This window comes from Mustelus asterias, unplaced genomic scaffold (assembly GCF_964213995.1).
Source record: "Mustelus asterias unplaced genomic scaffold, sMusAst1.hap1.1 HAP1_SCAFFOLD_1785, whole genome shotgun sequence".
Lineage (NCBI taxonomy): Eukaryota > Metazoa > Chordata > Chondrichthyes > Carcharhiniformes > Triakidae > Mustelus > Mustelus asterias.
Genome location: NW_027591730.1, coordinates 18,080 through 30,932, shown reverse-complemented (window position 1 = coordinate 30,932; position 12,853 = coordinate 18,080). Strand labels below are relative to the sequence as shown.

The following is a 12,853-nucleotide window of genomic DNA, read 5'->3' as shown; positions in this document are numbered from 1 at the left end:
ACCCACCACAGTTTGTACTGTCTAGAATCACTGGATGGTGAAACCTGTAAAATCATATGGCACTCTGCTGACCACCATCTTTAACCCACTTCTGCTTTGAGTCAGCCTAGCAAGCCTGGATTTGCTTGAGCCTCTGAGTTTTCGGACATTGGTAGCCCTAGATCTCGTGCATCTTGGTCAGTGATTTCTTCAGTAATTTGCACTGGACCAGTAAGGTCAGCCCTAGTGTTCTCTTCCTTAGACTGCTTGTTTAGAGCTCTGCTGGTATCTTATGTTATTATCTATTAAAACATCAAATGGGAAGTTCTGTTTCTGCATTAGCAGAATATTCTTAAGTATCTAATTGTACTTCTCTGACCATCCGCAATCCCTGAAAATAGACAGATTATTGGTGTGATGTGAAAAGTGATGTTGCCCAGGGCGGCCTCAGCTTTTCACCATTATACAGCAATAACCTGGATGAAGGAATAGGAGTTTTATATCCAAGTTTATAGATGACTCTAATGTAGGAGGTATGATAAATTGTGTAGATGAGAACAGAGAGCAAGAAAAGTGTATACATTAAGCTAGTGGGAAAACCTATGGCAGATTAAGTTCAATGTGGGGACATGTGATATTATCCACTTTTGATCTGACAAGGCCAAATTGCAATATTTTCTTAATGGCGGGAGCAAACATTATGAAGCAAAAGTATTTAGATGTCCATGTGCACAAGTCGCTAAAAGCTTATGCAATAGTACAAAAAGAGGAATGGGATATTGGCCTTCATTGTAAGGGGGGGTTAATATGGAATACAAAAGTGGGGAAGTGATGCCACTGTTAGAGAGACTTGATCAGACTCCACTTATGGTATTGTGTTCAGTTTTGGACATTGCGCCTCAGGGAAAGAAGTATAATGCAGATTCACCAGAAGGATGCCAGAATTTGACAGGTTAAGCAAGCTTAAGAGCAGTATGTTTCACATTTATATTCTATGTATTTGTCATAAAGAAGTCCAGCCTTGACCAACTTCTGATAAATTGACCTGACTGTGATGAATGGCAGGGAAAACTAAAAACGGTGTGAAAATAAGTGGCAAACTCATTTTTCATATAGATGCACTAGCGGCACAAAAATAAATTTGATTTGATTTGTTTTTGGCTAGAACAACCAACTGGCCAAGATGACAGTTCTTCAGCAACGGCTATGACTCTTCCAAGTGAGTCTATGATCAATATGTATGCCATGGCAACACAGAAAGTGTTAGAATACAGGTATGTCATTGAGGAACAATAATTACATTTGGCAATATTGAGATTCCTATATTTTTTCAATGCAGATTTATTCATCTGCTCTTAAACTTATGCATCTTTTGCTATACCAGTTAATAGCCAGTTTATCAGCATAAATAACACTTAAGTTAAGCTAGGCTTTGCAATATTGTTTGAAGAAACATTTTTACCACACTATTTGCATGGGGAAATCTCAAAGCAAATCGACTGTAATCTTGCCAGTTCTTTGTGGTTTATGGAATAATATTGGAATTTAATATTACTGGAAACATGAAACAATGATAAAACAACATGCAGCAAAGAAATGTTTTACTTATTGAAATAATGAACCTTTCATCTTGCAATTAAAGAAACACAACTGTTGAGTTAAGTTTAACATTTTAAGAATGTACTTGATATCTGCACTACTTGTTCCAAAACATTCAAAAATACTAGCCAAGATTCTCCCCCAAAAATTCTAAGCCCTCAATGTGCGGGAAAATGGGAGTAAATCCCGCTAGTTTTTTTAGTGTGATTTCCAGAATTAATCTCTGACACTCTGTGTGCATTGCAGAGTGCCTCCGTGTGATGTACTCTGGAAATCAGTGGGAGGGGCCTATTCCTGCCTGAAAGGCCGGCAGCATAGCACTAAGTGGGCCATTGCGCGTGTGCCGATCTTTCAGCGCAAACTTCCGCACATGCGCAGTGGTCCCACATTGCCGACTTCCAGATTGCTGGCCAGCCTAATTGCCTCCTCCTCCCCTCTCCCAGTCATCTCAATGCAGAGTGGCAGCGGGTCTTTTCCCTCCCCCATCGATCGCCACCTCTGGCCCTCCCCCCTTCGCACTGTCCGATGCCTGGTGAGCAGTGCCAAGGTTCTTGGGCATTGCCAGTTTTCCCCTTGGGCAGTGCCAGGCTGCCACTGCCCAAGAGGCACTCCTCCCTTACCCCTGACCTCCCAGGTGGGCCTCAATGGCCTCTGTTCCCTCCAGTGGGGTTGGGCTGCCTGGTCCCATTATTGGGGAGCAGGAGTAAATCCTGCTGGAGGGAACCACTCCCAGTGGGGGAGGAGAGACGCTAGTGGGTCTGGAGACTTCAGTCCTGGTCCCGCTAATGAAATGTAAATGCTGATTTCCATATTGTAATCAGTTCCTCACCGATTTCCGGCGCGGAGCTGATTACACTGGAAATCTTAGTCGCGGAGGCTTGTGGAGACTGACACCCAACAGGAAGCCCGTGAAACAGCCTCCGCTGATGTCTCCCGGCCTGCTGCGCTGCTGTATTAAATGTTCTTTTTCTTTACTGAGCACACCCCTTCTCGATTTGTTGCAGCTCCTGAGTAGTCAAGTGATGCGTCCATGAGTTGCTTGAATCTGCTGAAAATATTTCCAGACAATTGATATTTCTAAACAATAGATTCTGAATTGGAGAAGTTAGCGTATTTATGTTTTGGAATTTTGTTCAGATTGCCATCCCTTACAACTACACTTGTTCAAATTTAATTTAGAATTTAAATTTTTGAAATTTGTAATTGTACTGAATTAATTGTGGATAAAATGAAAACAAGAGGGGCACTAAAGCACATTATTAGAATATTAGCGATCTTGCCCAACACCAGCCTGCGCAGCTTCGGCTACTGGGTTTCCCACACGGCGTGGGCGCTCCCCCAGTTGAGTATATAGCAGTGTGGTTAGGATGAGGCCTTTCAATGGCCACTAATTGACCACTTATGGGCCTCAATAGGTTCTTGGACCAAGAGAGACATAACTGAGGTGCTACAACTGTAATTGGTCCAGTGAATGTAAACATATTTTAGCCCCACTTTAAATTCAGGTCCTTTCCTTATTTATTTTTCATATAATAGTGACAAAAATTACTGCAATTTGAAAAGCTGAGAAGTAATGTTTGATGCAGCATTGAAGTTTCTGTGCAGTACAGGAGCTAAGGGAAACAAAACTGAGGGCCAACAACACCGCTACCAACTGGAGAGTGCAATTCTGTGTGACGTGTTTACTTAATTTCCATTATAAATATGGAAGTAAGACTTCTAACTGGGGAAAAACTGACATAATCGCCGGAATTCTACCTCCCTGCCTGCCATGGGAATCGGGTTGAGTGAGGCCGTAAAATCCCGGCCAGAGCTTACATAGACACAAGACTTTTGCTTTATTAGTAGCTAGATATATGAACAAATATTCAGTCAGCAGTTAACTAGGTACATGATCGCCAGAGATACCAATTGAATTTTGATATTAATTGGTTTGAATTAAATTAAATGTTGATGAATTACAAGATGAAGCTGCACAGGTATTTAAAGGAGATTATATTTGTTGAAGATGAGCATTTTTTTTCCCAATTTACTCCCTTCATCTTCTCAAGTTGCAGGCTGTTGGTGAGTTACCGTTCAGAGATTACCAATGTTAACTTCATTTCCATTCACTATTCTTCACGTGAGCCCAGACATTGAGGGGCGGTAGGTTGAAGGCAAAGCAGCATCAGCAGGATGTGTGATTAATCATGGAAAAAAATAACCCAGGAGGATGCTTATGGGGACCAATTTTTTGTTTGGGACCTTCAGATTTGCTAGTTTCTCTAACTCTGTCTGATACTGGTCGGAGCATTTGCCTGTAAGCCTGTGGGGGGGATGATCTTTTCAGTGCTTCATCCAACATTAGGAATAAAACCAATATGCTTTCCTTCTCCCGCCAATGCTATCCTTAAAGTAATTCTAGGAAGTAGGTCATCAGAGTTCATACGTCTAAGGGAATGCAGCACTTTGGTGTCTCCTCTTGCAATCACGTGGCTGAAACTGGTTTTCATTGCACAGAAGATAAATGCAAACCCATTCATATGCTATGCTGTTCCAGAATCATCAACATTGCTCAAATCCTGAGGTGTGGACTAATAAATGTTAGTAACTTTAACGTGCATTTTTGAGGCACGCACAAACAAAAATAGAAAACGAACTCTAAAGCAAAACAGAAAGGGAAACCGAACAGGTAAATATTGAAAGGAAACTGACTTTCCCAGCTTCTAAGGGAACAGACTGAATCAAAGCTTCTGGCAAACTGAACTGGTTAAAAGATATAAAATGAAATAATCAGCCCAATCTGGGCAGTAGCAGTTTTTGAGTCCAGCAGTGCAGAACAAGTAAGTTGAAGAAGACCGAGTCCAGATCCAGAAGCTGAGAATAAGTTGCAATAGCTCTTTTTAGTAGTGGTAGATAACATTAGTGAATCTTCCCCTTCCAGACCAAACTGAATAGGTTCTGCAGACCTTGCCTGTGCAATCCAATTGGTTGTGTACTGCTGTTGATTGGGGATCAGTCTAGCGCTTATAAGGATAGGACCTAAAAATCTTCAGGAGGAATAGGAGAGTTTGAAGGATTTTGTGACTGAGTGTGATCACAAAAATCTGAGTATTCGCCTGCTGCCATTTATTTGCAAGTTGTAGTTTATATTGCACCACAATTTGCCAGTTAATTCATGTTTAACTCGTTAATTTCAGATATTAGAGTATAGGATAGATAGTATTTAGTGTTTGCACTTTTGGTTCTTGTATAGTAAGAATTCTATTTTAAACTGTGGATTTGTATGGCTTCATTCTTTTAGTAAATAACCAGGATTTTGCTTTTCTTCTTTTTAAAGTTACCGGTCTTTAATGAGAGCCTAACACTTTTAATGAACATTGTGTTTTAAAAATTTATGTTCAGAAAAATCTGAGCAATGAGTCTCCATAAATTCAAACTTAATGGGGAAAAAAGGGCTCCACAGAGCTCAACTAACTCAAACTGCAATAATATGAGCTCTTATTTAAAATAGAGGATTAACTTGATACTTAAAGAACAGAGTAGTATTGCATTTGATGCAACACTGATTTCAGTGCAAGGCGCCCTGCAGAAGATCTAACCTTATTTCCTCAATGTGCTCTCTAGCCGCCTCCCGAGATGTACAGACTCTTTACATTCTTCAATCTTCACGAATTTCCTTGGTGTTTGGGAACACACATTATATCTGTCTTGACAGGTGGCTATAGCACCAGAAAGCTTTAATTTTTAAGCTAAAATCATGCACATTGAGCTTGACATATTGTATGCAATAACTTAAATTATATATTTCAATGAGTAGGTTCAGAATTTTTCCTCAACTTAAATTCAGTAGTAAATTAAACTTTTTTTTACCTGATCTAGTGACAGGAAAGCCATCGTTGTTCCTGATGAAGTATTTGATGCATCTGAAGGAGCTCCCATCACTACTGTGAACTTGAGTAAAAACTTGCTCACTGAAGTCCCTTCTAGGTATGTCTTATTTGCCTACAGCATTGTGATTTTGTTTTTGATGTTTAGAAACTAATTATATTTAATGGATTGAACCGACTGACAACTGAAAAGAAAATTATGTATCCTTTCAGTAGCTAGCATGAGACCATGAGGCAGAGGAGCCATTCGACCCATTGTGTCTGCTCCACTATTCAATGTGATCATGACTGATCTAACGTGATAATCCTGAACAACACCACTTTTCTGCTTTATCCCCATAACCCTTGATTCCCTTATGGATTAAAAATCTGCCTATATTAGCTTTGCACATACTTAACCCAGTCTCTACAACCCACCACAGTAAAGAATTCCACAGATTCACCACCCTCTGAGAGAAGAAATTCCTCCTCATCTCTATGTTAAATGGGTGATCCCTAACTCTAAGATTATGCCCTTTGGTCCTAGACTCTTCCACAAGGGAAAACAACCACTCAGCATCTACCCTGCTAAGCCCTCTGAGAATCCTGTGTGCGTCAATAAGGTTGCCCCTCACTCTTCTAAACTCCAATGAATACATTCCTAACCTGCTCAACCTCTCCTCACAAGAAAATTCCTCCATACCTGGGATCAACCTAGTAAGTCTTCTCTGGGCTGTCTCCAATGCTAGTTCTTTAGATAAGGGGACCAAAACTGTTCTCAGTATTCCAGGTGTGGTCTAACTAATGCCTTATATAGTTTCAGCAAGGCTTCGCTATTTTTATACTCCTTTCCCTTTGTAGTAAGGCCAACATTTCATTTGTCTTCCCTATGGCTTGCTGAACTTGCTTGCCTTTTGTGATTTATATACGGGGAGCTCCAAAAAACGTCTGTGTTGCGGTTTTCTGCACTCTTTTTTTCATTTAAATAGTATTCAGCTTCTTTATGCCTCCTACCTAACTTCACATTTTCGTGAACATTTTATATTCCATCTGTCAATGTTTTGCTCACTCATTTAAGCTGTCCATATCCCTGCACATTCTTTGTCTTATTCTCACCACTTGCCTTCCCCACTTATTTTTGTATTATCCGCAAACTTGGCAATGGTATATTTGCTTCCCTTGTCCAAGTCATTAATATATACCGTAAATAATTGTGGCTTCAGCACTGATCCCTGTGGCATTCCACTAATTAAGGTTGTCATTCCTGAAAATGCCCCTCTTATCCCAACTCTCTTCTATTGATTATGATGTGGAGATGCCGGCGTTGGACTGGGGTAAACACAGTAAGAAGTTTAACAACACCAGGTTAAAGTCCAACAGGTTTATTTGGTAGCAAAGGCCACAGCTTTCAGAGCACTGCTCCTTCATCAGGTAGCACCCGGAGGAAACCCACGCAGACACGGAGAATGTGCAAACTTACCTGACGAAGGAGCAGCGTTCTGAAAACTAGTGGCTTTTGCTACCAAATAAACCTGTTGGACTTTAACCTGGTGTTGTGAGACTTCTTATTCTATTGATTAGCCAATCCTCTATCCCTGCTAATATATACTATCCCTAACATCATAGGCTCTTATTAAGTAGCCTTATGTGCAGTACCTTATTGTATGCCTTTTAGAAATCCAAGTGTGTTGCATCTACTGGGTCCCCTTTATCTATCCTGCTCGTTACCACCTCAAAGAATTCTAATAAATTTGCTGGGCATGATTTCCCCTTCAGGAAGCCATGCTGATTCTGCTTGATTATACAAATAACATGAACAAAGAGGAGTATAGCACAGGAACAGGCCCTTTGGCCCTCAAAGCCTGTGCCGATTGTGATGCCCTAACTAAACTAAAAAAAAAACCTTCTGCCCTTATTCGGTCTGTATCTATCTATTCCCTCCCTATTCATATACCCATCCAGATGCCTCTTAAATGTTGCTAATGTGCATGTTTCCACCACCACCCCTGACAATGCGTTCCAAGCACCCACCACTCTCAGCATGAAAACCTCCCCAACACATCTCCCTTAAACTTTCCCCTTCTCACTTTAAATCTGTGCCCCCTTGTAATTGACACTTCCACCCTTGGAAAAAACCTCTGACTATCCACCCTATCCAAGCCTCTCATAATTTGGTATACCTCTATCAGGTCTCCCCTCAGCTTCTGTCTTTCCAGTGAAAACAATCCTAGTTTATTCAACCTCACCTCACAGCCAAGACCTTTGATACTAGGCAATATCCTGGTGAACCTTCTTTGCACTGTCTCCAAAGTTTCCATGTCCTTCTGGTAATGTGGTGACCAGAACTGCATACAATACTCCAAATGCAGCCTAACAAAGGTTTTATATAGCTGCAACATGATTTCCCAACTCTTGCACTCAATGCCTTGGCTGAGTGGCTAGAGTGAATGTTGGACCCTTGGAAGATGAGAGGGGGGATTTAATAGTGGAAAACGAGGAAATGGCTGAGACTTTAAATAAGTTCTTTGTGTCGGTCTTCACGGTGGAAGACACAAATAGTTTGCCGAATATTAGAGATCGAGAGTTGGTGGAAGGGGAGGTCCTTAATACAATTACTGTTACTAAGGAGGTGGTGCTTGGTAGACTAATAGGACTGAAGGTAGACAAGTCCCCGGGCCCGGATGGAATGCATCCCAGGGTACTGAAAGAAATGGCTGAGGTAATAGCAGATGCGTTAGTAGTAATTTATCAAAATTCGCTGGACTCTGGGGTAGTGCCGGCTGACTGGAGAACAGCTACTGTTACGCCGCTGTTTAAAAAAGGAAGTAGACAAAAGGCGGGTAACTACAGGCCGGTTAACTTAACGTCCGTAGTTGGGAAGATGCTAGAGTCCATTATTAAAGAGGAAATAACAGAGCACCTGAATAAGAATGGTTCGATCAAGCAGACGCAGCATGGATTCATGAAGGGAAAGTCGTGTTTGACGAATCTACTGGACTTTTATGAAGATGTCACTAGTGCAGTTGACAGAGGGGAACCGGTGGATGTGGTGTTTTTAGATTTCCAGAAGGCGTTCGATAAGGTGCCTCACAAAAGGTTGCTGCAGAAGATTGGGGTACACGGAGTTAGGGGTAAGGTGTTGGCGCGGATTGGCTATCTAACGGGAAGCAGAGAGTTGGGATAAATGGGTGCTTTTCTGGTTGGCAGTTGGTGACCAGTGGCGTGCCGCAGGGATCGGTGCTGGGGCCTCAATTGTTTACCATTTACATAGATGATCTGGAGGAGGGGACTGAATGTAGGGTATTCAAGTTTGCTGATGACACGAAGGTGAGTAGGAAAGCGAATTGCGTGGAGGACGCGGAAAGTCTGCAGAGAGATTTGGATAGGCTGAGCGAGTGGGCGAGGATCTGGCAGATGGAATATAACGTTAGCAAATGTAAGATTACCCACTTTGGAAGAAATAATAGTAAATTGGAATATTATTTAAATGGAGAAAAATTACATCGTGCGACTGTGCAGAGGGACCTGGGGGTCCTTGTGCACGAATCGCAAAGACTCAGTCTGCAGGTGCAGCAGGTGATCAAGAAGGCGAATGGAATGTTGGCCTTTATCGCGAGGGGGATAGAATATAAAAGCAGGGAGGTCTTGCTGCAACTGTACAAGGCACTGGTGAGGCCGCAACTGGAGTACTGTGTGCAGTTTTGGTCCCCTTATTTGCGAAAGGATATATTGGCCTTGGAGGGAGTGCAGAGAAGGTTCACCAGGTTGATACCGGAGATGAGGGGTGTAGCTTATGAGGAGAGATTAAACAGATTGGGTCTGTACTCGTTGGAGTTTAGAAGGATGAGGGGTTATCTTATAGAGACATATAAGATAATGAAGGGGCTGGATAGGGTAGAGGTGGAGAGATTCTTTCCACTTAGAAGGGAAACCAGAACTAGAGGGCACAGCCTCAAAATGAGGGGGGGCTGGTTCAGAACAGAGTTGAGGGGGAACTTCTTCTCTCAGAGGGTAGTGAATCTCTGGAATTCTCTGCCCATTGAAGTGGTGGAGGCTTCCTCGTTGAATATGTTTAAATCACGGGTAGATAGTTTTCCGATCGATAAGGGAATTAGGGGTTATGGGGAGCAGGCGGGTAAGTGGAACTGATTCGCTTCAGATCAGCCATGATCTTGTTGAATAGCGGGGCAGGCTCGAGGGGCCGGATGGCCTACTCCTGCTCCTATTTCTTATGTTCTTATGAAGGCCAGCATGCCATATGCTTTCTTAATCGCCTTGGCTACCTGTGTTGCCACTTTTGTGGAACTTTGGTTCTGTACGCCCAGATCCCTCTGTATGTTAATGTTCCTAAGGGTTCTGCCATTTACAGTATAATTCACACCTAAATTTGATCCTTCAAAATGCATCACCTCACATTTGTTTGGATTAAACTCCATCGGCCATTCTGTGCCCAAATCTCCAAGCTATCTATATCTTGCTGTATCCTCTGACAATCTCCGGCACTATCAGCAACTCCACCAATCTTCATATCGTCTGCAAACTTATTAATCAGATCCCTTACATTTTCCTCCAGATCATTTATATATACTGCAAACAACAGAGGCCCCAGCACTGATCCCTGCGGAGCACCACAAGCTACAGGTCTCCATTCTGAAAAGCATCTTTCCACTGCTACTGTCTGTCTTCTATAACCAAGCCAGTTCTGTATCCATCTAGCCAGCCCACCCGAATCCCATATGATTTTGGTTTTTGTATCAGTCTGTCATGTGGCACCTTGTCAAATGCCTTACTAAAGCCCATATAAACAACATCCACAGCCCTTCCCTCATCAATTATCTTTGTTATTACATACTTTGTAATGGACTCTAACTTTTTCCCAATAACAGATGTTAAGTTAATTGGCCTAGAGTTACCTGTTTTTTGTCTCCCTTTCTTTTTAAATACAAATGTTACTTAGATTTTTTTTGAAAGAATCATCCCATGGTCTTAACTTCATTTTCCTGCCTGTCTCTGTAACCCTTGACTCCTTTGTCTATCGAAAATGTATCTAACTCAGCCTTGAATATGTCCAATGATCCAGCCTCCATTGCTATCTGGAGAATTCCAGACATTAGCAATCCTCTTGAGAGAATAAATTCTTCATTTCTTAAGTGGAAAACTATTTATTTTGAAGTTCTGTTCCATTGCTCCAAATACCCTGTAAACCCTCCCTGTCTCCCTCCAGAATCGTATGTTTCAGGAAGATCACCTTTCCTTCTTCTAAACTCCAGTGACTATAATTTCAACCTGCCACAAGACAAACCCTTCATCCCAGGATTCTGTTTAGTGAATCTTCTCTTAAAGCTTCCAATGCAATTATGTCTCTTTTAAAGTAAGGAGACCAAACTTTTATGCAGTACTCCAGGTGTGGTCTCACAAATACAAATTGTAGCAAGACTTTCCCTACTTTTATATTACATCCCCCTTGCAGTAAAGGCCAGCTTTCCATTTGCCTGCTTAATTACCTGTTGTACCTACATACTGACTCTTTGATTCATGTACAAAGAACGCGGTCCCTCTGTAACATCGTATTGTGCAATATCTGTCCATTTAAATAATACCCTGCTTTTCTATTCTTCATAGAATCCTACAGTGCAGAAGAAGGCCATTCGGCCCATCGAGTCTGCACCGACCACAATCCCATCCAGACCCTATCCCTATAACCCCATGCATTTACCCTAGCTAGTCCCCCTAACACTGAGGGGCTATTTAGTATAGCCAATCCACCTAACCCACACATCTTTTGGACTGTGGGAGGAAACCGGAGCACCCGGAGGAAACCCACACAGACATAGGGAGAATGTGCAAACTCCACCCAGACAGTGACCCAAGCAGGGAATCGAACCCGGGTCCCTGGCGCTGTGAGGCCGCAGTGCAAACCACTGCTAAGTGGACAACTGCACATCTTCTCATACTATACTCCATCTGCCAAATACTTGCATGCTCGCTCAACCTATCTATATCCCTTTGTAGACCTTGTGTCCTCCTTACAACCTCACAGACATTGGGTAACTGGCCTGTAGTTTCCTTCTTTCTGCCTCCCATCTTAAACAGAGGTCACTGAAACTTTAAGATAATTTTCAATGTTAATGATGCAATATAAATGCAAGCTGCTGCCACTACTATTGGTAGACCCTGCAAATGTTCCATTTGATTCTGCCATCCCCATAAATTTGTTATTGGTGACTTATGTAATTTTGTAGTTACTTCTTAACATGCATAAAACAGGTGCAACTTAAATAAGTGCATAAATGTTCTTCCGTTTTAATTTTATCTTGTAGAAAGGCTAGTCCGTTTTTTAAGTTCATTCATGAAAAGCGAACATCGCTGGGAAGGCCAACATTTATTTCCCATCCCTAATTGGTCTTGAGAAAGTTGTGATGAGCTGTCTTCTTGAACAGCTACAGTCATATATTATAGGTACACCCACTGTTGCTCATTCAAAAAATTCTATAGCCTGAACCAACTAGGGATAAAGCAATTTTTGATCTACCATTATCCAATGAAGCTGAGTTAATTAGTAGTTAGGAATTAATTAGCTAGGAAAACGATCATAATATAATTGAATTCCATAATAATTTTGACATATTCCAGTTCCAAGCAAGAATCTTAACCTTATATGAAGGCAATTGCTTAGATAAAATGGGAGAGCTGGTGAATGGAAAGAGCTGGTTAAAATTGATTGTAAATAGACTAAAAGGTATGGCGGTGAACAAATTGCTATAAAGAATCAATTTAAAATGTTCAACAAAAATACATGCCAGAAAATGTGGAAGAATGGTAGAAGTTTGGAAGTCTCTTTGAGATGTGCATTCCTCTGATCTTGTGCAGCCTTTGACTCTGGATTTTCCATTTTTCCATGACACCACCCTTTTAAAAGGTTCCATAAAACCCAACTCTTTAACTTGGCTATTTGTTCACCATTCTAATATCTCTTTTGGTTTGGCATTTCTTCTTGCTTCTGTCTCAATGAAGTGCTTTGGGATGTTTCTTCTGTTGTAGATCTTTTTTTCAAGACAATGGGACAATGTTCAGATATGTAATGGTAAAGGAAAAGTAAGATTCATGAACATATTTCAGGTCCCGTTTTGCTCAATGTGTTTATCCAGCAATAGCCAAGCCATTGAAGGGTTTATTCCTCATGTTTAACTAACCTTGGAAAGTGGTACCACAGGATGGCTGGGTTAGGGAGATGAAAATAGGAAGTAAACTTCAGAAACAAGTCATTCAGTCCAACCAGTCCATGTTGGTTATTATGCTCCATTCAAACCTTCTCCCATCTTTTGTCACCTGAATCTACCACCGTAATAATCTATTTACCTCTCCCTCATATGCTTGTGTAGTTTTTCCTTAAATATATCTATACTCTTCATTTCAATCACTCCTGT

The 12,853-nt window shown here is 41.5% G+C and overlaps 1 protein-coding gene across 1 annotated transcript in view; it reads left to right on the top strand.

Annotated features, from left to right (window-relative positions):
• The window catches only part of lrrc40 (leucine rich repeat containing 40), a 60,998-nt gene that overhangs the window by 37,785 nt on the left and 10,360 nt on the right, over nt 1–12,853 (top strand). Inside the window, exons 10-11 of the mRNA XM_078206787.1 lie at nt 1,145–1,253; nt 5,440–5,547. Coding sequence (XP_078062913.1) covers nt 1,145–1,253; nt 5,440–5,547 — 217 coding nt within the window. The remainder of the gene's footprint in view (nt 1–1,144; nt 1,254–5,439; nt 5,548–12,853) is intronic.